This window comes from Mastacembelus armatus, chromosome 4 (genome assembly GCF_900324485.2).
Source record: "Mastacembelus armatus chromosome 4, fMasArm1.2, whole genome shotgun sequence".
NCBI lineage: Eukaryota > Metazoa > Chordata > Actinopteri > Synbranchiformes > Mastacembelidae > Mastacembelus > Mastacembelus armatus.
Window position 1 is genome coordinate 26,615,353 of NC_046636.1, and position 27,867 is coordinate 26,643,219.

General features: G+C 44.0%; 2 protein-coding genes across 3 annotated transcripts in view; one reads left to right on the plus strand and one right to left on the minus strand.

Annotated features, from left to right (window-relative positions):
- Nucleotides 1–10,688, plus strand: part of xpr1a (xenotropic and polytropic retrovirus receptor 1a) — a 56,103-nt gene extending 45,415 nt beyond the window's left edge. For both annotated transcript variants that reach the window (XM_026305036.1, XM_026305037.1), the window contains exons 11-16: nt 1,924–2,092; nt 2,422–2,622; nt 7,667–7,833; nt 7,924–8,063; nt 8,380–8,604; nt 8,888–10,688. In XM_026305036.1, coding sequence (XP_026160821.1) covers nt 1,924–2,092; nt 2,422–2,622; nt 7,667–7,833; nt 7,924–8,063; nt 8,380–8,604; nt 8,888–8,945 — 960 coding nt within the window. In that variant the 3' untranslated portion in view covers nt 8,946–10,688. The remainder of the gene's footprint in view (nt 1–1,923; nt 2,093–2,421; nt 2,623–7,666; nt 7,834–7,923; nt 8,064–8,379; nt 8,605–8,887) is intronic.
- A 3,887-nt stretch (nt 10,689–14,575) lies between these two features.
- sin3b (SIN3 transcription regulator family member B) lies at nt 14,576–27,809 on the minus strand. The gene is made up of 20 exons (XM_026304900.2): nt 27,325–27,809; nt 26,043–26,149; nt 25,391–25,544; nt 23,467–23,832; nt 22,890–23,045; nt 22,598–22,726; nt 22,374–22,463; nt 22,105–22,223; nt 21,555–21,768; nt 21,226–21,342; nt 20,802–21,040; nt 20,039–20,222; nt 19,248–19,557; nt 18,549–19,100; nt 17,821–17,990; nt 17,569–17,742; nt 17,304–17,396; nt 17,122–17,216; nt 15,988–16,186; nt 14,576–15,824 (listed from the first exon to the last, which is right to left on the minus strand). Exons 1-20 carry the CDS (start codon nt 27,433–27,435, stop codon nt 15,588–15,590), a joined length of 3,816 nt encoding a protein of 1,271 aa, XP_026160685.1. The 5' UTR covers nt 27,436–27,809; the 3' UTR covers nt 14,576–15,587.
- Between the last annotated feature and the right edge of the window lie 58 nt (nt 27,810–27,867).

The following is a 27,867-nucleotide window of genomic DNA, read 5'->3' on the forward strand; positions in this document are numbered from 1 at the left end:
AAAGTTGTCTAGCAGCAAAGTGTGCCAGAGCCAGGGCTAATGTGGACTTTGACAAAATGACAGAGCACATGGATTCAACCAGTCATTTGCTGTTACATGACGAAGCTAAACCAGATGTTTACATCAGCCTTAGCTAGACACTTCGGTCTCCTCCCAAAATGTATGTTGTTATATTCAAAGTATAGAACGAGGTGCTGGTCAGATTCGTTCTTCATTTTTTTCATTGTTCATTTCACTTGTTCTTCTGGACCATTTTAAGCAAAATACAAATATATAATCGGAGTGAGGATATTTTGGGAAAAGGGCCACATTCTTCTTCACTTTGAGGGTTAAGAGTTGGTTTTAGGGTTCAGCTTAGGGTTACGTTTTTGACTTCTAGGCATTTTAGATCTTTATGTTAAGGTTAGTGTAAGTGAGTGTCCCCACAAATATAGAAGTACAATTATGTGTGTATTTCTGGCACAATGAATCCATGTTCTCCTCAGATATCTATCTTAAGTCTCATGTTTACAAAACCCTCCTAAGATACTGTGTTCTTTGTCTACATCGCTACAGGGCTGCAGGAGGGAGGGTGGTGTGTGTGTGCGCGTGTGTGTGTGTATGGAGGGGGGTGTAGCGAGACTGAGGGCAGAGGGTTGAGGGATAATAGGATGCAGCCTTGTCCCAGGGGACGTGGAGGCTGTGACTGTGCAATCATTACAGGCGTAGATCTATCAGTATGCTGATGCCCTGAGCTCCTTGGTCCCACCTCCTCTTCTCCTCACACCCTCCCTCCCTGCAGACCCCTCCTCATGTTCTCATCCTTTTCTTCACAGCTCCCCACAGTCTTCAACAATACTTCCCAGCCCTCCTCCATAATCAGGCTCAGTCTTGATTAGTCCCGCACAGTCGTATCATCCTCCATTGAATGAGAGCTGAAATTAGCTATTTTTCATGACATGCATTTCATTTCATTTTTCATGATTGGCAGGCGTGTAGACTCATGTAATAGAGCCATATGAAAATATTATAATTACATTTCTGAAAACTGTAGTTTTTAGAGCAAACAAGCTGTTTTCTTCTCCCTAACAGTGCTATGGAATTTACCCGTGTCAGGTGTGCCAGTTTTTATCAGACGATAAATGCCAGAGGACAAAGGTTTGATTATGGGACAAACTGCAGAGCTAGCACCTGGATAACTAGTGTTTGCTCAAGAAATGAAAACCCAACCACATGACTGCAGCAGGCTTAACCTTGAGACATCCACATGGTGCAGATAGAAGTAAGATGGCCACCTGATCAATACTGACTTTGACTGACGGGTTAAGAGAAATATGTAATGAGCTGATATGAGTGAAAAAGAAAAAAGATCAATATTCTTTGACATTTGCAGTGGAGGCAGAGTGTGTGAGGGTTTTGTTTCTGAGACAGCATGGGGGGAACTGTACAGGCACCCCTGAATGTCACATCTGGCCTGGGGGGGGCAGTATCAGCTTACAAAGTGTGGTCAATAACCAAAAAGTCATATTCCAAATTACATGCACACAGACGTCAATACATGCCTCAAAATGCTGCCAGGTTGTTTGATGTTGCAGTGACACAAATAAAGAAATGAATGCACAGTCACACAGAGCGTGGCTCATTGGGACAGTCTGCGGTGGGTTGATAAGGTCATCTGGAGGCTGTATTCTTCTGTTTTCACATCATGAAGAGGTTTTTTGCTGCTTTGCACTTCGTTACTGAGGTGCTGCAACTGCTAAACGCTGATTAATAATAGTTGACTGATTCTGTGTTTAAAGCAACATCCGACATAAGGTTTTTGTAGCAGGGAGGTCGTCTAAGGTGTTTGTCTGTTAGTGTTTTTACATGTTATTGCTGATTTATACAAATGAAGGTTATTACAGCATAAAGTCCTAACTTTTACCTCCTCCCACTCTTTTCCAGTTCCGTGTGTTCACTGCACCGTTTCACCGTGTGGAGTTTGCAGACTTTTGGCTGGCTGATCAACTGAACTCTCTGGTGTTTGTTCTGATGGACCTGGAGTATTTAATCTGTTTCTACGTTTTTGAGCTGGAGTGGAGCAACAGCAAGGGCCTGCTGCCCAAGTTTAAAGGTGAGACATTAATCTCTCTGGGTTAATGCTAGGAGATTATGCTAACGCCCTGAAATACCTGAACACACTTAAATATTCAGTTTAAATATGAATATCTTTTTAATTTCTTTCCCTCTCCTCCTCCAACTGTGACACCTCGGCCTTTATGAAGCCAATTAGCACAGAGCTAATGGAACAGAAACGTTCGGCCACACAGAGGTCAAACAGAATGATGAGGTTTTCCGTCCAGAGGGGATGGTGGGGAGGACGTTGTGTTAGATAACGGAGAAAAAAGAAACAGCAGCGGTGTGAGATTATTACATTGTCTTTTGTTTGTTCTTCTGTTTTAGCCCCTGGTGACCATATGTGCCACAGCTACTCGTACGGTCTGCGTGCCATCATCCAGTGTCTGCCTGCCTGGTTCCGCTTCATCCAATGCCTGCGGCGTTACCGTGACACCAAGAGGGCGTTCCCACACCTGGTGAATGCTGGGAAATATTCCACCACGTTCTTCGTCGTCACCTTCGCCGCGCTCTACGCCACACACAGCGGTAGGGCACAAGACAGATGACTATTTTATTTCCAGTGTCACCTCAGGTAGAAGGTTCGGCCTGAGGACGTAGACATGATCACACATTTTCTCCTTATTTGTTGTAAGATCCAGATTTGAATCAAAGGATCCAAAAAGGACAGAAATATCATTTTATAAAGCTAAAGATCTCCAAGCTGCAGCAGCCGAAGCAAGGCTGTGTTACAGGTGCACACCAACAACACACAGCCTTTTGAGGCTTTTGTGTGTGTGTGTGTGTGTGTGTGTGTGTGTGTGTGTGTGTTTTTTAAGTCGTGTGTGCTCAGAAAGCAGAAATGACCTTCGGTGCAAATGGTAGAAGTTGGCCTTGGTTTCTTTGCCAGTGCCTTGAGCTTTCTGATGGAAAACAGAAAACAAGGTTTTGCTTTCACAGTGGGGCGAGCAGTCTGAAGGCAGGAGCACCGGGGAAGTAGCAGAACAGGAAAATAGATCCATCAGAAAGACGATTGGAAGGAGAGAAAGAACAGAAAAGAGAGTGGTTAACATAAAAAGTCATTCTCCCTCTGACAGTTTCACAATTAGCCTGCAATTATTCAGATTCAGACGCCATATCACAAAGGAGTCTATGCTCAAAGCTTCAGCACCCAAGATAAAAAACCTCTCAACCTCCAGCCGATGTATTTCAGTTCTCCATCCACACACATCATTTCAAAGCAGTTTTTTCAGCTACTCATATATTTAAATTCCTCTCAAACGCCAGTTTATGTATTTATTTTCCAGCAAAATGCCAGTGACCAGACTCCAATTCTAACCTTTATAACGCTAAATGTTATTTCCCAGCTTGACTTTGTTCTTCTCTGATATAAATTCAAATCAATAAACTTGCCTGCTCAGCTGACCACCAGTGATCTGATAGTGAATGAATCAGGAAGCGAGACAGACAGGCGTACAGATGGACAGGCCTCTCTCCCCTTCCACAGCTCAGGAGGGAAGGCGTCCATTAAACCATATCCTCCTTCCTCTGGTTTGAAGCCTGTGGACCCGTAGACTAATGGCCTGTCTTCATGTGTTATTCTGTATGAAGCCGTCTCTCATCCCGCATGATAATGGAGGCTGAGACTGATCGCTGGTTAAGTGGAGGAGGAGGGTGGGAGGACACACACACACACACACACACACACACACACTCACACACACACACTAACACACAGATGTGGACTGTGAACGGATGGTTAAGGAAACTGCCGATTATGGGGATATCTGATACATCTCCAAAAGAAAGTGTTGTTCTGGTAAATTTTGAATGAATACTGGAATTGGTGTCGCAATATCCTGCATCCAAATATGGTAATGATGCATAAGCAGCCTCTGAAGCAATAGAAGAAGAAAGTATGGGTATAAACAAACCACACGTCTAATAGTTGTTGCAGTCTTAGTGCAGACAGGACAGATGATGCTTCATCTCCCCGCATCACTCAGCATCTGCCAGAGAAGACGGCCGGCCGGTGTTGTGTTCACACCGCTGGGTCCATCTGTAAAAGATGGCTGGACTGTCAGTATCTGGCCTAGCTCCCAGCGCCTGAGTGCAGACGATAACCCGATCACAGCACTGATGGCTGCTGTGTGACCTCACCACCTCTCCACCTCACTCATTCCTGGAACAGCCCACATTTAGTTCTGGGAAAACAAAATGCTTAATTATTGTAACAAATAAATCATGTGTTTCCCTGTCGAGGCCTGAGAGGTTTTCAGTGTCCAGCCACAGTCTCCCCTCGGCTGTATGTGGGTCAGTCTGGGAGTTTAAAGTAAGAAAGTACAAAACTTTTTGAATAATTATTGATGTGGTGCAGCAAACGGGGCAGATTTCTGCCCTCGGAGAAGTGTTCACTTCAGTGCTGTGAATAAATGATTGTGTCATGAAACTGTAATCTGTAAAAGCAGATGCTCAGAGGCCGATAACCAGAGAGATGGAGGAGGATTTGCCTCAATGTTCAGTTTGAGGCCTTTGAATAAAGGAGATACTTTACTTGGGATCAATACAGACTCATTTTTGTGTAAAAGGAGTTAAGACTTATTCCAGTTTTAGATGCAGGGGGGTAATCGGCCTAATGCTGATTTTGATCCAGAGGATTGGGCGATCAATGTTTGGAGAACAGGAAGTTGCATGGCAAGAATAGCTATAATAGAGAAGAGAAGACATCCAAAGATGCACAGGGTAATTTACAAAGTCAGAGATCATGAATGAGGAAAGATGCAGATATTTGTCAAGAATCCAGAAGGTTTTAAAGTCAGTTCTTTAGCTGTGGCGTCAGCATTAAAATAATCTGACCAAAGACCATTAGTCCTGCTGGACTGTGGAAATGAATGGAGTCAACCTGCAGTGAAGGATGAGTAAATTTAGAGCATATGGAGTACAGAGGGCGAGGTAAAGGTGAAAGGTTAGATGGAGGGAGGAAAGAGAGAGCAGAGAAACAGGAAAGGAAGATCAACATGAAAGAGATTCTCAGATTTAATAGATGGTGGCAGGATGAGAAGAGGGAAAAATGTTTAATTACTGACCCAGAGCTGAGCACGTCTGCTGGACTCTGCCAGAATAGAGACGAGTCCAGAGCTGACAGCTTTCAGAATATTATTTCATGTCCTGATCCCTCATTCATTATCACGAGAGGAGCAGCACCACACACACACACACTGACACACCCGCCCACACACACACTGACACACCCACACACACACTGACACACCCACCCACACACACACACCCACACACGCACACTGACACACACACACACACACACACACACACACAGACTAAGTGATGACGATAAAACATGGTGAACTCTAATCCACCCCCCACTACGGCCAAACAGACTCCTGCTACACAGACTCATATATTCACACCAGGAGACAGACGCAGGCTGAGCTGCCGTCAGTGACAGAGGAGCGTTCTCTGTGCATGTCAGTGACGTGTCGAAGGCTAGTTATTATCAAATCTAACATACTTGATTGGAGGAGGGTGGATGGAGGAAGTATTCAGATATTTTACTGGAGCATTTAAAATGCTGCTTGCGGTCTAATATCTATTATTATTATTATTATAGATTATTGGATTGAGTTTTAATTAATGTACAGTGGCAAGAAAACGTCTGTGCCCCCCTTGGCGTTAAGTGCTTCATGCTTTATGTTCAATGGGTGAGTTCATTAAGACGACAAAGTGTTTGTGCTGATCAGCTTCAGCACATTGTGTCCGTCTATTTTATTTTAAGGCAAATTAATGCAGAAAACCAGTTAATACCAAGGGGCTCACATACTTTTCTTGACACTGTACATACAGTTGAGTAGTTTAGTCCAGTTGTTCCCAAACTAGGACCCTGGACCCAGAGAACAGCTGAAGTTCTGTTACACTAATTTGGTTCTTTTTTTTTTTTCCTTTCCTTTTTAACCATCTGGACCTTAAACTCTTATTTATCCAAATCACAGAGGGGAAATCACTGCGTTCTGTAACTGTTGAAACACCTGAAACGTTTGGCGGGGCCCCAACTACACACTGCTTTTCTGTGATGGTTGGTTGGTTGCCACAGCAACAGATGTGACTCTAATAGCAGGGACTGATGGTTTTTGCTCTGAACCTGTTTCCATCAGTGGGAGGAGGGTCTTTTAGCATAAAATGAGCCTGCTGAAGTGCACTATCTTTAATAGCGTTTAACCTCTTGGGTGCCTGGGAACAACAATAGCAACCACGTGTCTGTGTGTGTGTCTGTGTGTGACACATTACAAGCAGTGTGTGTGACATGAGCCAGTGACCAGTGTTAGCCTCTACTGAGCGTCCAATCACTGTCCGTCTCACCATGTTCAACCTCTCAGCATCCCCGTGGCTGACCAGCCTTCACAGGAACTGAAGGGTTAAATACTTCAGCTCCAGTGAAAAGAGTCTATTGTCCACGACTGAGTTTAATCTACGAGTGGGAGATCTCACTGAGGCCGCAGGGACTCCTTCCCTCCCATCGCTCAGCTGAAGAAGCAAACAGCACAATAGATGCAGCCGTTAACGGAGCAGCACAGCAGTTAACTTGTTCCAAATGTCCCTGCACTGCTCCCCTGCGTCTCGTTGGCTGGGAGCAGGAGGAAGCAGTGACTATGACAAATGGGGGCAGGCCCGGTGTGTGTCTGGTGTCGGTGTGAGTCACCGTGTGAGGCCACCGGGTGCCGATTTATACATCAGCGCCCACTGAGGAGCGAGACAGTCACATCCTCAGTGATCCTGCTGCGCTCAGCTGATCGCTCACTGACGTTATGCAGTACATCAAACACCTAAAACGAACTGGGAGCTTGTTAGATGCTCAAAATAATAGTCACCATCGCAGCCAGCAACAAGCACAGTCTGCATCATATCAACAGCAACACGTGCACCAAAGATGGTGCAGACCCTGTTTAGAAAACATGATGTTCCCATGGAGCAGCAGTTAGAAAGGCTCAAGTACCTTCACTGTAGGTACTTGCTCCTATAAACATGCCCTCAGTCCGTACTTGGAGAACAGACGTAACACACACTTTAGGCTGCAGGTGGACGTGGCTGCATCATCAGCACTGAAACACAGCGAAGATACAAACTACTGTTAGTAATACTTTACATTTTACACAGGTTAGTTATACAAGTTGTCAATGAGCAGAAAAACCAAATCCAAAATATATAGTCAATAATTAGTCAATAACTTATTAAGAAACAATAATCTATGGCTCCACCTGTTGGTTTAGTCCCCTGGACTCCTGCTGGGTTCACATTCACTAAGGGAACAACAGAGTGAGAGACCGATGTTCGACCACAGTCCTTTGTAAAACTGATGCTGGGTGATGAAGGTGTTATGGTGTGGATGTATGACGGTGGGAATTGTAGCTGCCACATCTCTTTAAATCAGTGTATTTATGACAGGAGGCCTCCCTCTAGTGGCCAAACTGTTAATGAGAAGTTGTGCTGCTTTTTATTGCATAATTTCCTTTTGTGTCAAATCTGAACAAACCTCGAATGCAGCCACCGGACGTTTGTTGTGTTTACGTGTTTGTTTCAGAACAACAACATACAGACGCCAACATGTTCTTCTACCTGCTGATCGTGTTCTCGACCATCAGCTCCCTGTACACACTGATCTGGGATCTGCGCATGGACTGGGGTCTGTTTGATCGTGGAGCCGGAGAAAACACTTTCCTCCGAGAAGAAATTGTTTACCCACACAAGGTACAGACTGATCACACACACACACACACACACACACACACACACACACACACACACACAGTTACTCTAATCCTGTCTCCCTATGTGCAGGCCTATTACTACTGTGCCATTATAGAAGATGTGATCCTGCGTTTTGCCTGGACAATCCAAATCTCTCTGGCTACAATGACCAGCAGCTACTCTGTGGGCGACATCATGGCCACTGTGCTGGCTCCTCTCGAGGTCTTCAGGTGGGTCTCGGGAGAACGTGCTTCCTGTTGCTCCAAAACATACTGATGAGCATGACAAGGAATTTGTATGACCCTCTGTGAATGAAATCCTTTCAAAAGTCAAAACTACCTGACTTTGGAAAGTCTTCAGAGAAACTCACTGATGGACGACACATTTGAAATGAAATGTTTAACACAGGTGTCAAAATGTGACGGATCTGAAGACTTTCTCAAGCCGCTGTAATATCAGATGATGGAGATGCCTCCTTCTAGATGTTATAGCTTCCCCAACAGTGATTTCTAATACAAACCCCACTGTTCCCCCGTCTCCCTGCAGGCGTTTTGTGTGGAACTTCTTCCGCCTGGAGAACGAGCACCTGAATAACTGTGGTGAGTTTCGTGCAGTGAGGGATATCTCTGTGGCACCGCTCAACGCTGACGACCAGACGCTGCTGGAGCAGATGATGGACCAGGAGGACGGTGTCCGGAACCGCTCGGGCAAGAAGACCTGGAAGAGGTCCTACAGCCTGTCGCTGCGACGCCCCCTACTGTCCTCCACACAGTAAGGAACAATACAGAGCCTGAAGTCAGACTCATTTCTATTTCAGTTTGATCTGAAGACTAAAGAGGAACAAAAACATGTCTCTGACTAAATGATTATCACAGTATAAAAAACCTGACGGAGGTTTTCCATTTTCTTTCTCCTGCAGCAGCACATACTGACCTCTAGGTTCGAAAAACAACATGTGGAAAAATTAAACATCTGGACTTTATGTTGTTATAATTGTTGGTGTCGGAGTTTAAAGCATTTTGCCAGATAATATATATATTTTTATTCTTCGTAGGTTGAAAAAGGACACAAAGGTGCTAATTGAAGACACGGACGATGAGGCCTTCACCTGAGTTCACAACATCACACTCACACAAATACACACAGACATACTATACTTATAAGGACCTCACTCACTAACACACAGCCTCAGCCCTCTGTCTTGTATGTGTAGTAACCCTGACCCTCAGTCTAAACCTTTAATCAGTGAGGACTGTCAGTCTGCCCTCACTTTGGAGAATTTACCTCATCTCTACTTGTTTGCAAATATATTTGCTCTTTATAAGTATAGAAGTACACATTATAATGTACAGACACACACACACACACACACACACACACAGATAAACCTGCTGAAGCACAAACATAATGTAATATTGGTACCGGTGGGGAGACAGACAGACAGATGGACAGACAACAAGGGAAATCTTCTGCAACACAGACCACACTGCCCTGGGATTGTCCTCTTCTCTTCGTTAAGCAGGCTTTTCACTTTGTGTTGTTTACTTTGAGATCTGTTTCTTTAGATTTTACTTCACTGTTTTTCTGGATTTATGTAGAGAAGCTTCACAGGCTGCAGACAACTGTTTACATGCATTTCTAACTACTCTAGGATCAACAGGGAGAAGACAAAGCCAATCAAAAGACTAAATATCACTCAGTAGAAGCCAGAGGAAGGACTCTACACACACCACAGCATATCAGAACAAATCAACCTGTTTCAACTTGTTGATTCTTTTTATACTCCATCTTTTTTTTGATTGAGTTGTAATAACAGTGTACAAATCTCAAGACGCCTGGAGGCACTTGCAGGAAAAGTGCATTTAATACACGAAACCTTCTTGTACACAAAAGGGATGTTTTGATTCAAACATTTCTAGTTTGCGAAGTTGCTTTGTAATATATTTCATATATTTTGATGTGCATTATTACTCTATTATAGCTGTTCGGTACTTCGACCTGTGTTGTTTATACTAGTGAGACTAGTTTGAGGATCCACGCAACGATTGTTATTGTATTTTATAATATTTGGAATGTTTTTTCTTGGTTTAAACTTTTAATAAGCTCATAGTTAGAGCCCGACCCCACGTTAGTGCAAAAATGACTTGTGAATCATCACATATGTGGGGTCATGTGATCTCAAAGTGGCCTGTTAGCTACAGCATGTGTATGTGCTTCTTAATTCCTGAATGTGTCTGCAGCTACAGGAGCTTTGTCCATCCGACCTGCCTGAGCTGAAGCTAACCAAAAGCTTACGCTGTCGTTTCCATGATTTATTGGGCTGTTTTGATACGTGGGCTCGGTCTTGTTGGAGGTCCCAGTGATATGAGCAGAACTAGCGGTAGACTGTCATTGTTTGTATATGATGAGTCCAAGCCATGAGTGTAGACGCCATATGTTGTCCTGTAAATGTCTGAATCTGAGTCAGCTAGACGGACGACGGGTAAAGTAGTAGATCAGCAGATGTTTGTGTTTATCGATCAGGCACATTAGTTAACGCTCACGTTTAATTCTTGTCTTTTGTGTAGAAAAACTCCGGCAGTTTGGGCAAAGTCTAACTCTGATTCTTCACGTGCAGACCAGAACCGCAACTCAGGAGAAACATTTGTGAAAAGAAAAGACAAATTTTGGTCCCAGTTCCAGATCAGATTGGCTCATTTTGTCCTGATTGAAATAGTTTTATTAGTGTTTGTTTAGAAAAATGTAGAAAGTGAGAGCTGCTGGTACAACAGGTGCATTGTGACACTGTGTCCTGTTCCAGGCCTCCTGACAGACTGGGCAGATTCCCGCCCTGATGCTCTAATTGTTTGGGCCATCTTTTGCTTCTCAACAAAAAGTTAAATCTGCCAATTCTTATTTGGGTTCACAAAATTATAAAACAGAATGAAAAACTCCAAAATCTGAACTACTTATATGATCATTTAGGCAACACGGCCTAAGCTGATTTATTGGCCTTTAACAGTAAATATATATAATCCCTGCAGGTTTCACAGCTCCTGTCCAGCTCTGGGCCTGGAAATGCTTCATGCAACTTGTAGCCCTTTTCTAGTGGTTTCATTTGCTTAGGTCAATTATAGAATGAGCTACAACAAACAGAAACAATATGCTGTATGTCTCATATTCACTATGACCCCCCCCCCCCCCCCTTTGTCTTATTCTCAAACCAGCAGCTCAAACTTAAAAAGCTCTTGGTTGTAATTTTAATGTGTGTTGCTGCAGGTTTTCAGAGACACCGTTTGTGCTTCTTCCTGTTTGACCTCGTTATTCTGCTCTGCTCTTCCTCCCTGTGGCTGCACCGCGTCACCATCAGCCAATCACAGGACAAAGCCCAGAGAACTGTAAGACACATGTTTAACAGAAACATCTACTTCTGTTTTTTCCTGTAGCGCCTGAAAGGCCAAAAAGCTGGTTTGTGCTATGAGCTAAACGTTTCCTGGAAAGCTGGAGAGTAGAACAGTATGTTGCATCTGCTAAGGTTTAGAGGACAGGTAGCTTCCCTGCCCATTTAAATACACTGGACACAGGCATACAGCTGTGCAACACCCCTCTCACTCTCTCTCTCTCTCACTCACACACACACACACACACACACACACACACACACACACAGCCTACATTGCCTCTCTCTTGCGTCAGAGAGCACAACATCACAGCAGATAGTTTTGTAAAAAGGCTCCACTGTCTTGCCTGCATGCTGCTTTTGTTTTACATTGTACATAGATCTTAATTTATTCGACCTGATGTGTATCTGACCAATCATTGTGGCCACTGTGGCAATGATTGATTTCACGTTGCCATTTTTGCTTAAACACAGGCAGTATTTTCTAGGTGATAAGGAGCTGTTTGTTCCCAGTCCTGCACTTTTTCATGTGTAAATCTGTTGAAAATGTGTTTGTATAAAAATAGAAAGAAATCCATAGAAATGGAGACGTGGTCGGTTGTATCTTGTTGGTGATTGTCTTTTTTTGGGGGGGCGGGGGTTACGTCCAGGGCCTGTGGAGGTGGAAGCGATGGGGGTTGATCCTGTGTCCTGAAGCTGTAATTCTGTTTGTACATTTGTGAATGTGCATGACATAAAAATTGTGGATGTTAGATCTGTTGTTGTGAACTGCTCTGCAGAGTGAAGTACTTTGACACTATAGCAGGGCGCAGGAACAGACCCCAGTCCAGAGAGGACCCACATCATAACAAGAAACTGTTAAACTGATCCCAGACCTGCATGAGCCTATCTCATAAACACGTCTTGGATCATTACTTTCTCGCTGGAAGCATTTGGAGATGCTTCTCTGTGAGAAAACAAATGTTTTAGTGTGTCCGTTCACAGATGTTCAGTATGTGTAACCCACTGGCCAAAACAAAAACAGGGTTGCTTTGTACAGTTTGTGTTCGCCGAGATGATGATGATGATGATGGTGAAAAGCCCTGATCTCCCATTTTTCTGTGACAGCCACAGATTTTCGTTTCCACTGCTTGCCGAAACCCCTGTAACGTTAAAGTGATGGATATGTGTGCATCCTCCCCTCTGCCTCCCTCTCTCGATGTTGTTCGTACCCTCACTAATCTAGATAAACGTGATAGTACCTTTAGTAGTTTGGTAGATGGATGCTCTACTTTGATAAGATACAAAAAAAGATAATAGAATAAATATGTTGTGGCTAAATGTGATTTTAAGATACATAAAGAAAGGAAAATGTCTTACAGTCTGAACCATCCTCCCCAGGTCCCTTTTACAGAGTAGTCTGTACATGTCGAGTGTATAACACTGTTCTATGATGGTTTTCCTGATGGTATTTGTATTGCTGTATACACTTTGGTGATCCTGTTCTATCTGGGTTTTATAAACCACGATTATTTTTAAAACTCGCTCTGCCTCTCGACTCTTTTCTGCCCTCTCACTCCTCATGTTTTAATTGTTGCCGCCTACTCTGACCTGTTGGTTTCTTCCAGCCTCCGAGCAGACTGGTTTTAGTCGACGTTTCTGTCCTTCCTGGTGACACGAGCAGCTTTGCTGAGTGAGTATCTTTCTCTTTGGTGTGGTTTTGACACACGTCTCTGAGTATTGGTAGACACACATTAACGCAAAGACACTGACCTGTTTCTTGAGCACTTGATATTTGTGTTTCTTCTTCTGCACGGTTTCTGCACAAATCTGAGGCTGTTCTTATTTCAAACTCTATTTCACTATTGTTGGCCTACTTTGCATTTCCTAGCAATTTAATTACCGATACAATTAAACTAATGCAACCTGGCCACAGATCAGCAGCGTCTAGATAGACTAATGCATTGAAGATGATAAATTTGTTTAACCTAACTATCTGCAGCATGCAAGAAAAACACTTAGATCACAGCCTTTTTAAAAACCTTAGGATGCTTTTGAGAATCAGACTTGCTCTTTAAAATCATCAGGACCTGCAGCTACTCTGCTTTGATTGGGTTTTTTTTGTTTCACATATGCTTAATGTGGTGTCAGTGCCTTATAGTGCACTACAGATTACAGTCGTGTATATTGATACACCTTCGTCTTTAAGTGAACGTGCAGCCTGAAATGCAGAGTTGCACGTCCTGATAAGATTTAGTTCTTGATAAGGCTGACACCTCCACCCAAAAGGAGGTTAAGGAACTCATCCAAAAGCTCTGGCAGCATTAAGGGATTTGATGTATTTTTTCCCTCGCTCCTGGTGGGCAGACTGAGCCTGACGCTGTGGGGTTCAGTGTGCCAACCTGCGAAGAAATGAATCATCCTGAAAAGCCTGAAAATCTCACTTCTTGGCAAAAAGAAACAGCCACAAATCTCAAGGGAGGACGCCGTTAGGGCCTACGGCTCCTCATCCAAACTCCCTCACAGTCAAAGTCACAACAATCGCCTCCCTTCAGTTAGAAAAAGAAAACAAATAGTTGTCAGCCGAGAAGTTCAAACATTAAAAGGATCATTTAGTTTCTCAGCAGATGGAGTTTGCCTAAATTTAATCTAATCTCCACATTTAGACGGACGTGGACGAGAGGTCAGGAAATCATACTTCCATGACAACTGGGCAATTTTCATTGTCTCCTAATGACCAAAACACAAATATATTCAGTTTACAGTTAAATAGAACAGAACAACAACAAACCCTCAGATTTAAGGAGCTAGAATCAGAAAATTCTTCCATTTAACAATCATCTTAACTAAATCTTTCAGCTGTGATTTACTTTTTGCTTCAGGGATGTTGTTCTATACGTAGCTCCTTAAGTATCAGGTGGAAATGATTTCTTTTAGTTTGTTTTGCATGGCGTGCATTATATTAGCTTAGCTAACACTACATTAAGAACGTTAATTAGCCACTTGCTAAATGTGTCCCATTACGACCCATTGCTCATCGTCACATTTTGCCTGGGTAGACTGTTTTGTTGGCTCCGTTGATTTCAACAAGATGAAAATGTAATTTAACACTGAGGTCACACATCGACTTTAAACTGGCTTCGTCTTTCTCTAATTATATTTTTGGTTTCATACCAGCCGGTTTAGCTGGAAGTGGCCCCTCAATAGCTACCATTCAAAATGTGACGTTAGTGAATGTGTCCTGCGTGCTGCGTTCAAGGGCTCAGTAAAAACAATGTAATGCACACAATGCAAAACAAACTCTAAACAATAATTTCCACCTGATACTTAAGGGGCTGTGTGGTTCAAACCATGTGCTGACAACAAACAGCCTGTCAGTCAACATCTAAGAAGGTCACAACTAGGTTGTTTATTTTTATGGTAAATGATACAGGATAAATGTTATACATTCTATTTTAACACTGATATTTTGCTTTTATTTTCAATGCCAGTATGCAAAAAAAAAGACAATGCAAAGTAAACATTTGGTGAAATCATGAAAATAATTTGACAGTTTGATCAATATTAAACCAATTCATTGTAAGGACTCATTGGTGCCCTGGTGATAACGTCTTTAGCTGCAACACAAAAAAGGGTGAAAAAATACCAGAAAAAAAAAAAAAGAAAAAGAAATGCAAACATCAAGAGTTGGCTGACAGCAAACACTGTAAGAACCACGTGATCTTTAGATGTATTAATCAACTCGAGTAGACGCATATATAAAAACTACAGGATCCCTGTTGTATATATGCACATACAGTTATGCAGTTACTAGAGTTGTAGAGGCTGTACGGGGCATACAAACAGACGAAATGAAGAGAGCAGGATACACATACATACACACGTTTACCATTATCTCTCCAAATGAACACGCATAAACCAACCAACAAGCAAGCAGAAGGCTCTCTGGCTTTAGAAGCTAAAAACTACACTTGACTTAAAAAAACAAAAAAAAAAACAAAACACATTCACATTTCTGAAACAAATTCCATGATCTCATAACTTCTCACCTGATTAACCGTGTCTGTCCATAGTCTTAGCGATGTTTAGTGCCAACAGAGGTGCTAGAACGATGGCGATGAGGACGACGAGCTCCGTCTGTGCCGGCGCCGCTCCCCCCATCACTCCTGTCACTGTGCGCTCACTCACTCACTGCCTTTCTGCCAGTTTCTTCTTCCATGAGTGACAGTGAATGAGTGGACCTTGTTGTGGAGAAGTGGGACTGCAGCTGTTTGTGTCTGTGTTTAGTGTATGAGTGTTTGGGAAGTCCATGCATTTCCTGTTTGCGTGTGTCTCTTTGTCAGTGTGTGTGGTGTATGTGTGTGTGTGTGTGTGCGTGCATACTGCATGTCCAGGTCTAAGGCGAGGCCGGGGCTTTGCTACCACTGTAATGGACTTGGTATCTGTTGACCGTCTGCCCTTTCACCTTAGTCGACAGGCAGGTGGTCTTGCAGGGGATCATGTCTTCTTCCTCCTCGCCCATTAGCCAGTTTTGCACAGAGCGTTCTGCGGAGGCCGTGACGTGATTGGCCTGCCAGCCCTGGTGCCACTTGTCGAAGCGTTCGTGCTGGTTCGCCGCCACTCTGTGCTGAGACTGTGGAGGAAGAAGAAAAAGTGTCAGGGCCTCATCTGGGACACACCAGACAGGATTTACCGAGCAGAAAATCTACAAGCCCAGTTGGATTTTCCCCCACACATCATCAAGTCCAAGCACACCACAGGTGGAACCTGTTAGGAAGCAGATGACTCCACCCTACCTTCCTAGCCTTGACCAGCGCTCCTCTGCGATACATGTAGTCCTCCGAGTTCATAACAAACACCATCTTGTGAGTGTTGAGTTTAAATCGACAGTCCAGGCTCCCGGCGTTCTCCACCCCCAGCTGGCGGTGCCACTCCCTCCTGCAGCGCATCGCCTCCACCTGCCGCACCTGCCACCGACGGAATCGCCGCAGGTTCCTACGACAACAGACATTTGTTAGACCTTCCAGTTGGATTACACTGCTGACATATCAAACAGAGCAGGTTCATCTAAATCACACTGAAGTTAAAAACTTTCAACACCAACATATTATGTTGGTTCAGCTCTGTGGTGTTTTGGTGGCCATCATTGGGGTTGTATTACCGTATTTTCTGGACTATAAGTCGCTTTTAGCAAAAAACAGCCTCATTGATCAGGAAAAAAAAAAAACGTAAGTCACTTCAGTGTTTAACTTTATTACCTGTAGCTTAGCTCTTTGTTTTGGGCAGTTTCACTTGTTACACCAGGAGTTAAGAGTTTAGCCTGAATATAAATGAGGTATAGTATTATCTTCAGTTGAGTCAACACTAGTGACTACTCAACAAAATGACTGTAAATATACATATAAGTCACTTTATATATAAGTTGCCAGAGGAGTAAAGTGACACAGTCCAGGAAATATGGTAATCTTCAAATGTTGTCTTGTCTAATACACATGTCATGTCATCACTTAAAACAGAAAATGCAACATGAAGAGTTGCAGAAGGACAGACTCTCTTTTACCAAATGCTCTGCACTAACTATAGACAAAACATCTGAAACAAAAGTGATAAAGCATCAAAAATCCTAAAGGGATCTGCTGTGAGCTGAGTGGTCCCATTTATTATTTAAACGATAAGACAGGTCGCTGTAGGATTTGTATATGCACAGATTAAAATGAGAAGTGAGATGTTAAAATAGAGACTAATGTGAAAGGATAAGGCCAGTCAGTTTCTATATTAATTCTATTCTCAGCACAGGTCAGCCACAGGCAAGAACCAGCTAATCCAGGTCACAGACTGACACAGACTGACAGACGTTATCGCTGAGTACAGGGAGTGTTAAATTGTGTTATTACAGAAAATGACCGGCCTTTTTCTTTAAACCGTCATACCTGGGCAGAAACACGGGCTTGAAGAAGTAGCCCTCTGCCTGAGAACACAGACTGGACTCTGTCCCCACAAACTGCTCCATGTAGCTGGACAGGCACTGAGGGAGGAAGGAGCAGACGTTTAACTCCAGACTGTTCTGTGTGGAAACAAAAATGCTTGAAGCTGCTCATGAACACGTGTTTACCTGTACATCCAGCGGGTCGTCAGCCTGGGCCTCCTCAGTGTCCAACAACTCGATGGTCATTGTCACATGACCCTTGTCTTGGATAAACATCACCTGATAGAAATGTACACTGACATTATTCCAATGGGAATAAAAGCAGGCTCAAATGAACTTTACATCCAAATACTGAGCAAGTGTAAAAAGTTATTATACTGCAGGAAAAATGAGGTTGAGAAAATGCTTTCACTACCTCAAACGTGGACTCGCTGCAATCCTCGGTGCTCACCTTGAAGCAGTTCTCCTCGGCCATAACTCTCTCAGCTTTCCACTGGTAGCTCGTCTCCCAAGCGGCTCGGACGCACTGCGAGGACAGGTTCCCCCCCGCTGCCCCCCGCTTCCTCTCGGCCAGGTACAGATCAACCACCTGCAGACACACCTCGTCGCTCACCAGGTGCTGCAGCTGGAGGGGAAGAGTGGAGGGTTAGAAAGCGACTGCAGAGAAAGGTGGAGGACGGCAGACTAAAGAGAGCTCTCTTACCTGCCGGATGATGTTGTGGATGACCTTGTCGATGGTGAAGCCAATGTAGGCATGAATGGTGAACATCTCTCTCAGTGTGTCTTCATACTGCGTGGAGTCCAGGTTGCCGTCCAGCAGACTGCGGACCATGTCCAGGAAGGCCGGGTAATACTCCTCCAACTCCACCTCACCTGTGGAAAAAAGGGACGTCACCGTGTCGTTATACTGGAATTCAATCATGTGTCGAGCTGCTGTGACGAAAAGGCTCAACTTCACCTCTAACCTGAAGAGTCATTGAAATTCTTGTGCTTGTGAGTAAATGTTTCTCTAATGCTTAATAGAGCAAATGTTGAACTGATGAATGTGTTTAGCTGCAGTTCTTCTCTCTGCTTCTCTTGTTTGGAATATGTTTGTTTGCAATCAGTCACAAACTGCCAACAGTTCGGTTTACGAAGTATAACCACACTGCCCTACAACTAATCTTGCCATTTTAAAACAGGGGCCAGTCCAGTTTGGACTAATGAGTTTGTTCACTACTCTTTCAAATGTTGACAAGCCACAGAAAAATAAATCTTTAATCAATTAATCATCGACTAGTGACTGTAAATCAATTTAACTGACATCTAGTTTCACTAAATAAAACATGTAACTCATCTTTCTGATTCCGACTGACCTTTTTTGTCCAGTATGAGTCACAATGACGACTGGTTAAACCCATTAATCTGACCATTTCCAACAGCTGAACTTACTGGGCTGTTTGAGGCGCAGCTCCATGGCGAGGTCGCACGCCTTCTCCCTCCTCCCCTCGGCCATCAGCAGCCTCTCTCGGCTCTGCTCGGCCCGGTGCTCCAGCAGCTGCCGCTCGGCCTGTCGGTAAACCCGCAGCAGCCGCAAACAGAGAGTCTGGTGCAGCCGCAGGAAGAAATACCAGTTGTTGTTGACAAAGAAAAGGTTGTAGACACCGTCCATCTCCTTCTGGTGCTCTGCTTCAGGGTCACGCAGGTCCACTTTCTCCCCTGCCGCCCCTGAACCCGTCTCCATAGGTGTCGACACAGGGGTGGACGCGGCGGTCCCTGCAGGCTGGCTCGTGCTGCTGGAGGTGGTGGAGGCCTCTGTGTCTGCAGGTTGAGATGGGCTGCAGCGCCTCCGTCTGGACTCACCATTCAGCTGCTGCTGGGGTTGGGACTGGTTCTGCGACTGTGACTGGGCAAGCTGGGGTTGGGACTGACCACCCGTGGCTGCTCCTGATGCATTATTAGAGCTACCGTTTCCTCCTGCCACCGGTGCCGCAGCTCCTCCTCTCTCTCCTCCTCCTCTCTCTCCTCCTCCTCTCTCTCCTCCTCCTCTCTCTCCTCCTCTCTCTCCTCCTCCTCTCTCTCCTCCTCCTCCTCCTCTCTCTCCTCCTCCTCCTCTCTCTCCTCCTCTCTCTCCTCCTCCTCTCTCTCCTCCTCCTCTCTCTCCTCCCTCCTCAGGCTCAGGCTCCTCGTCTGTCCATTCTTCAGTGTCACTGAGCTCACCGCGGCGGGAGAAGAACAGGTCGGGGACAAAATGCTGGATGATGCGCTTGATGTGGTCCTTGTCGTCTTTGTGGATGGTGGGCTGTCGCTTGACGTGGTAGATGATGAGCGAGGCAGCGTCCTCTAAGATCTGCTTGTCCTCATATGTAAACACCATGTGGGGCTCGCTGGATGAGGCCGAACCCGAGCCGTTACGGCCCTGCTGGCCAACTCCACCTTCTTCTGTGCTTTGCTCCTGACGCTGAGGCACACACAGAAACGCAGAGATTAGACACTGTAACAGGCTTCGCTGACTAATGAAAGTTATTTCTCCCAACAGGTAAATAACCTTTTTTATGAACCATAAGGAAAATATATGACTGATGTGACAGTCGCTTCAACAGCAGCACCAAACTATGATGAAAACAAGCTCAGCTCATTTTACTTGCTCCCTTGTTCTTTATAGAAAATAAAGAGAAAACATATTTGTCTAAGTGATTAGTGGTGTCAATCCAATCACACATGACTGACCAACACAATGAGGCAGCTTCTCTTCAAAAACGTGAAGGAAGGAAGTTCCAAGCTGCTGCTCGTCATTTTAACAACATTATGAACAACTTTACTGAGTCTCACTGGGTCCAACCTCCAGTATGGATCTACAATCCACTGTGACAGGAATTATACTGAAGTATCTTTCCTTGTTATGAAAGTCTAAAGTTGGGGAATACGTAGAGAGGGTTTACCTCATCATAGACACTTTCAATCTCATTGAGAAGACTCTTTGACCGCAGAGCCTTCATGTCATTCTGTTTGAAGTTGACGCCTTGGTGATCGAGGGACTTCAGGTACGCCTTCTCGTACTGCTCCCTCCAGATCTTATTGAAACCCTGCTGGGCCTCTCTCCACTCCTCCTCCTTGGCTTTCAACCTGGAGAGAATGAGACATCCTTATTGCAGATACATGACGTGAAACACAACCATGTTAACGTGAATGTCGGCGCTGATGCACATCATAGTCTGGATTGTGAAAATCCCATGTTACTTTCCCCAGATACTTTAATGTTTACAATCATGGTCCGACATACAGCCCAGTGAATAAACAAACCATTTAGCACAGCTGTTAGTTCGCACCAACTGTTCGTGGTATGGTTCACACACAAACATCACTGTCTGTTGATACAAGGATTCTCTCCTGCTGCCAGCAAAACAACATTTTCATCGTACTGTCAGTTAAATCTTCCTGCTGCTAATGTAAATGAAATGTCTTCTCTCACTGCAAGCAACAGTCTTATTTCCATATTCTGTGTTGCTATAGAAGAAAAGTGGAGCATGATGCGTTAATAATCATTTATGCTCATAAAGTATAACACAAGCATTAACTGGCTATAGGTTGAAAATTTCCAGACATTTCAGAAGTCACCACAGACAATAATGAACTTTCATTAAATGCCCAACCAGTGAGCACATTTGACATAACGCCCAAAACAAAGAAAAAGACGGTCGTGACCTCTTGAGCACCACAGGCACAGCGGTGGCGGGACTCCTCTTCAGTCCCTCAATGATCTCGGGGGCTTTGTCTCCATAGATACGATACACAGCACGGCGCTGGATGACCTCAGAGGTGCCGCCCAGGCAGTCGTCTAATCTGAACCGGTCCTGGTCCTCTGGCGAAAGGCGGGACAGCTTCTTTTGGACGCTCTCTAGCACCCTGATGGTGGCCAAGTTTGTCTCCAGAACCACGTCCAGCTGTTGAGTGGAGAGTTGCAAAAAGCGTTTCGAAGTCAGACATCAACTATAACATAGTGCCAAGTGCTGCATGTGCTAAAGGTTATTAACACCTGTTTGACAAAGCAGAGTGGCACAGACAAAGAAAGCCTGAGTAAGCTGTGATGTTTATAAGAAGTGTAAATAGAAGCCTTGCTAGGACAGACCTCAAATCTTTCATCCTCACAGCGATGCAGCTGCTCCTCATAAGGAGTCTTCTTTGAGCTGACAAAGGTGGAGTCCTCTGACCAGGAGGGGAATGACACCCAGGTGTCGTTCAACACCTACATCACAAACACACACACATACTTATTACCAATGGGAAACTCTATTACTAGTCTATTACTGACTATATTCAATAAAATAAAATTTTAAAAAATTAGCAGATTGTTTTTATCCATCCAACATGTTTGTCAGACCTCAAGAACACGCACAGAACCTTTAAACAAAGCACTGATTTAGCGACATCTTTTTCAAACGGTGTAAGTGGAGGTACCTCCTTGCATAAGGCAGTGCGCCCACTGCATTTAGGCTGCTGGTAGGTCTTGGGCAGTGCTCTGTAGCTGGATCCCAGGCGCTTGCAGGAGGCATAGTCTACCTCCCTGCCTCCTCCCCCTTCCATGTAGCGATCTGACAGCCCTGACACGGCATGAGAGAGTTCTTTGTCCCCCAGAAATGACTTGAACTGTGTGTACAGTTCGGGGAACTTCCTGGAAGGAGATGATGAAATCGATAATGACAGATAAACCAGGAGAAGAACAGCTGACTGAAGTCATCAGAGCAACACTGACAATGTGAACGTGCTATGGATACAAATCTGTGTTATATGATGCTACTGTAAAGGTCATATCAGTACCATGTGGATTATATAAATAACAATTTCTTGCACAGAAGTACCAAAAATCCTCTTCTACTAGACATTAGACTCTACACTTTTCACAGGCTCCCTGCAGCCACTGTATCCAGCCACTGGTATGTCCGCTCTACACATTTCGTCTAGCCATTTCACACATTTATCCAGCTCAATCATCTGTCCCTCCACTCACCCTAGAAAAGGAGTGACTAGCTGCAGCAGCTCTGCTGCTGAAACGACTTCTTGGTTAAACAAGGCGATGCAGCGTAGAAAGTTCTCGTACACTTCCTGGCTTTTAAACAGGCGACGAACCTGAAAGACGGGTGGGTTGAAATTAGACCAATCGCAGAACAAAAGCCATATAGAAGCAATAAAGGAAAAGAGGGAAAAGAAAGAACAGTGGCAATTGGTCAAGGAAACTGTATGAATCAACACGGTTACAGTGGAAACAGATGGCTTCACCTTATCAAAGAAGGAGAATTCTCTTAAAACTCCATGTTTGCTAACTGAAGCAAAGGACTGATCTTTGGTACAGGAATACTTCATTTTCTTCTAAAAAAATAAAAAAAAATATATAAGACATATAAAAATATATAATCGTTACTCATGTTCAGGTAGAAGCATTTTAACACATCAACAAACACCGGTGTGTTGCTTGTGCTAATTACACTAAACAGAGAATTTACCTTGAGGAGTGGGGACATGTGCTGCAATAATATGGGCCTGGGCCTCTTTTTATTTTGTTTGGTTATCGTGTCCTCTTCCTCCGGCCTCTTCAGCTGCTCCTTCCCCCCTGTCAGAGAGCTCCCTGTGAACTACACAAGACAAAGCATAGAGGAAGGACAGGAAAAGTTAGATTCTGAAATGACTTTAAATCTTTTCTCAACTGATCAATTATTTTCTGTTTTGTTAAAGTGAGAAAATTAAGTTACATTCAGCAGTTCTAAAAATCATTAGCTGTCTTGATGTTTCACTGACCAGTGATCGCTTGGCATCAGGCAGGAATTGTCCAAACTCAGCCAGCAGGTCTTCTTGTCCCTTAAAGAGACTTGCAACTTTAGAAAACACCTCGTCCTCTGTCATCCCGCTGCTCCCTCGGCTGCCTCGACTCTCCTTCACCTCCAGCTGCTCCTTCTGAAGGGTAATGAAAGGAAAATGGCAGAGAGGTGACGAGTCAATCTCAATTTAGGAAAAAAAATAATAAATTACAGTCAAGTTGAAATTCGTGGTCTGGTTACATTTGATCAGTCTTGCTGCAATAGACACTGTCATGGTGGAAATTTGATACTGGCCAGTAACGTTTAAACTATGACCTTTATTTACTTGGTCAATTTTTCCTAAAAAAGCACCATGAAGCAATTCAGACTCTCATATACCTATGGACACTCAGGCCTGCTGTGGTGAAATGTTACATTAACACTGAAAACCTGTGAGGTGGAACAGGAGGATATTAAAAAACAACAACTCAGCAAATGGAAAAAAAAGACCACAATGTCTGCATTAAAATAGGATCATTGAAGTTGATTTTTTACAGCGTATCATATGTTCATAGTACCTGATATGTATGAAGAATCTCCAGGAAGGCTCTGTAGATCTCTGGATGGTCCAAGAAACGGTTCTTGATCTTGTTTACGTAACTGATGGCACTGTCAAACTCTACTGGGCTCGTTTCTGAGGCAGGGGGGGATACGGATGAGGTGGTTGCCTGGTTCTGGCTCTCTCTGCTAGCCAGGGGAAGAGAAAGTCTGCTGGGAGGATCTGGAGGTCCTGTTGAGGCTGAGGAAGATAGGGACTCCGATGGGGCCGCCTTGCCTTCACTGGTCTGGGCAGGTCCAGCCTCTATGTGGGTGGCAGAGGCACTACCTGAGGTTGTGGGCACCGCAGAGGTGGTGAGATTCTTCCCCTGCTGGCCTGGGGACACCTGGAGACATAAAAGGCAGGAGTTAAATGATCATATGTACATTCACTGAAGAAATGTTTACTTCATTTTAGGGAAAAAAACATTTGGGTTGGTGTATATATATTTGTTACATATAAACCTACTGTGTCCCCAATCATTCACTCCTACTCTCTATAGAACAGACTCTGTACTTAGCAGTAAATTTCTGACATTTTTAATTTGTCACATTATCACTGACAGCATTCCCACATCAGTGATTTCCAACCCTTCTCCTAAAAACCCTGGAATAACGTTCAGTCATATTCTTTGAGGTAGAACAGGATGGAAATGAAACTAAAATTCTCAGTACCTTAAATAAATAAATAACTTGTCAGTTGACTAGAAAACGCACCGCATTGCCTTCTGGGATTGTTCGCAGAAAAATGTCAATCCCATGGAGATAAATTTTTTCACACAGAATTTGTACACTGAAGTGGCAAATAGAAAATGTTGCAGATATGTATAGGAAACTAATTTTTAAAAATCTTATTAAGGAGCTTATACAAACTGTTTTCACACTGACATTACAAACTAAATTTAAAGTAAAGTATCACACTTACAAAGTATAAGGTTCACATGTACAACACAATTCTTAAAGGCTACACTATTGCATGGAACAAAAAAATCAATATAAGATTCAGAGGTGCAGCTATTGCAATACAAAAACGTACATCTGAAATATATTCTAAAATCAATATGTCTGTTGAAAATGGTTTTGGTGAAAAATACCTCCCCTGTTCCTCAGGTTGCCCAATTGTATACGTTCCACTTCTCCAAAAAAGAAGACCTCACAGATGAGAACGTCACTTGCATTTAGTTCTCAGTCAGCGCTCGAAATAAAAATCACAAATTTGTACTGCGTGTGAAAGTGACAGACACTGGCCTCTGCATTCTTACTCTGCAACTGTCAGCCAAGGCATGCAACACTTTGATGTAGAAACAAACGATCAAATCATTCACAAAGTGAAACAGAATTTGAGTTGAAGCAAATTACACAATCAGTTTTATTTGCAGTGCATCGAATCATTACAAACTTTTGGTTGCAATAATTTCTGTATTGAATTGAAGACAATGTTGATATGTATCAAACTAAGAGGGATACCTGACCGCAGGAATTCATTTATCTACATTACATACAGTATATGCAGAGTCCAGGGTGATGTCAGAGCAAACTGAGATCTTTACTAAAATGTTTCAAAGGTTTCCATGTGTTTGTTTCTTCAAAACAATTTGAGGAAGGACAGGCACTCTTGTGACTATAAAGAGAAAGAATCGTGTCTAGCCTTGACTTTTTCTTGTTTTCAAACTTATGAAATAGAACAGTGCAATATTTTGAGGCAGAGTACTCGACTCTAATTCAGTGCCGAAAAAAACGCACCTGCTTCCTTTCGAGAAGTTCTAGGCTTAAACCTACAGTACACTTCAGCACACCATGAGTTTGTAATAATAACCTTGCAGAAATGTTCAGAGGTTGGAACACTAATAAAACTCTGAAGTAGTTTTGAAAGTAGTAGTTTTAGCTGCGAGGAGAGAGACCGACCTGTGCTGCGAACGGAGACTGGAGAAAAGCCATTCCATTCTTGGGGACCTCTATCCGATAGCCTGGCGGCAGGAAGGCATTGAAGCCCAAGACTAGATCAGGGTGTCCATGGAAGAGTTGTGACACACGGTTTATCACGCCTGGTGTGTCAATGCTAATCAGGAGAACAGAGACATTTTCACAATCTAGTTAACAGAGGTGAATAAAGATTAGCCTCCTCCCTCACGTGCTGCACGAAGGCAACCACCCACTAATCAGTTTTACAGTTTATCTGAAAAAGGAGCACAGCTGAATCATTAATTCACTACTTCTAAATTCTGTCACCCCACACTTACATTTCAAGATAATATGAACTCTTGCGTAATTATTTAGGATGCTATCTGCAATTTCTTACTTATTGATAACAGCCTTACAACGTGTGGTTAATCCCCGGGGAGTGATGTTTTGCAAAGTAATCAAATTCAACACATAAGCCCCACTATCATCATCTGAAGCGTCTGTATGAGAATCCACCTCATTAAAAATGTATAACTAAAACACTCTATCTCATTATTACTCCGGGGTTTGATAGTAGACAAGTAACATCCACTGCCATGCTTCTCTTGATAACGTGTCTATGTTTTCTTTGCAAATATTACCAAAAACAAAATACCTCTGAGACTTGAACTCTTTCATGATGTCCAGAAACTTGTTGTATATGCCAGGCTCGTTCGCAAAACGAATTTTCACTTGGTCCAAATATGACAAGGCATCTTCGACCTAAACACAGAGAGTGGAGAAAGAAAATGAATTTTAAAATAAAAAAAGCATCATCAATGGAGCTCAAACCACAAGCAGCATGACCTGGAGCTGATAAACATCCTGCTGTGCTGTGGATGGAGCAGGATCCTGCACAGACAGAGCTGCCAAATAGCTTTTTAACAAGACAATGGCTCGTCTGCACATTGTGTATCATTAATAAATACATACTGTCAAGCACTACTACTATCAGGTGTCAGTGGGGTGCTACTCTAAAAGCCGAAATATGTTTATATTGCAGAAAATTATCGATGGTCTATGTGGATCATTTTCATAGAAATGTGTTCGTCGGTCAATGTCAGCTGAAGTGCCGTATCAACAAATGCACTAGTTAGCTCCACAAGTAACGTTACCGCGAAATAAATAAATAAACAAACAAACGGTGCGAATACAACAAACAGGCAGCTTTTGTTCGCTGGACCACGGCTTCCCTTAGACAACGACAACAACAACAACCAGGCTGGAGGTTTTATTACGATAAAATGTGTCCACACAAAGCCCGTGCAAAGAGGCTGCTGTAGCTAACGTTAGCCAACAGTCAACTGACGACAACAACTCCACTAACACAAACACCTACACACACACACACACACACACGAAAACACACATACACACACGCGTTTATACAATACGTTTAGTCACTGCTGGTCCTGCCAACGGTGCCGTGTCAGTACAAACAGTGTGATAACACCGGAACAGTGCGGTAACAAAGACATGTAAGACGGAGCAGCTAATGGACCGAGTTAGCCGAGCCCGGCTAGCCTGGCTGCCGTCCTCCACTTTGTTCTGGGCGGCTGAAAAAAAAACCAACAAGGAGGAACTTCCCACAGCCCAGGGCAGCCGAGTTAACGCTGGCTCACGGTTAGCTCTCACTGGCACCGTAAATGAGAACCCAGCGCTAACTGCGCTGCTGGACCGCCACACAGTGATTAACGAAACACGGCTCACACATGCAAGCTAACCCCAAATGTCAGTGTTGGGCTGTTTAGCAGGGAATTACTTTTAACAGGCCGGGAGCTAACTCGGGCTAGCGCTCCTCTCGGCACTCTCGACGTCAGGGCAGAGAGAGAAAAGCCTCCAATGCAACGAACAAAATGGTTGTGACTCTGAGGGACTTTTCCCCGCTGTCCTCTTACCTTCAGCTTCTGGAAGTGCTGCTGCTGCACTTGCTTTTGCGTTATAACGAAAGGCTTGTCCTGAATTTGGTTTATCTGCTTCGCGGTGCTGTGGGTCTGAATCTTCGCCATTATCCCCGGCGACAGGAGGCTTGAGAGCCGCTACCACAACTTGAGAGGGAAGCTTCGGGGTTACCTCCAGTTGTTGGCTAGCCGACAAACCTTCCTCTCTGTCGGGAAGCCAGCCTGCCAGCGAGCAGCCCTACTTCGCCTGGCTGGACGGAAAACGCAGCGGAGTGACGGGTGATGACAGACAAGCTGCTAGTCGCTGGGACTTGGACTAAACATCGCCACCGAGAAAACCGAGGACCGTCGGAAAACAAGCTAAGGGACAATGGTCGCCGTTTCACGTATTTAAAATAACTATCGCCTGTCTCTTTAAATTCGGCGGCAGCGGTCTGTCTTGGCGTCCGGAAGCCAGAGTAGGAGCGAAAAGCTGAAAAAAAGAAGAGTGAAAACTTCAACTGCGCAGGCGCGACGAGGGGAGGAGCCGAGTTCACAAGA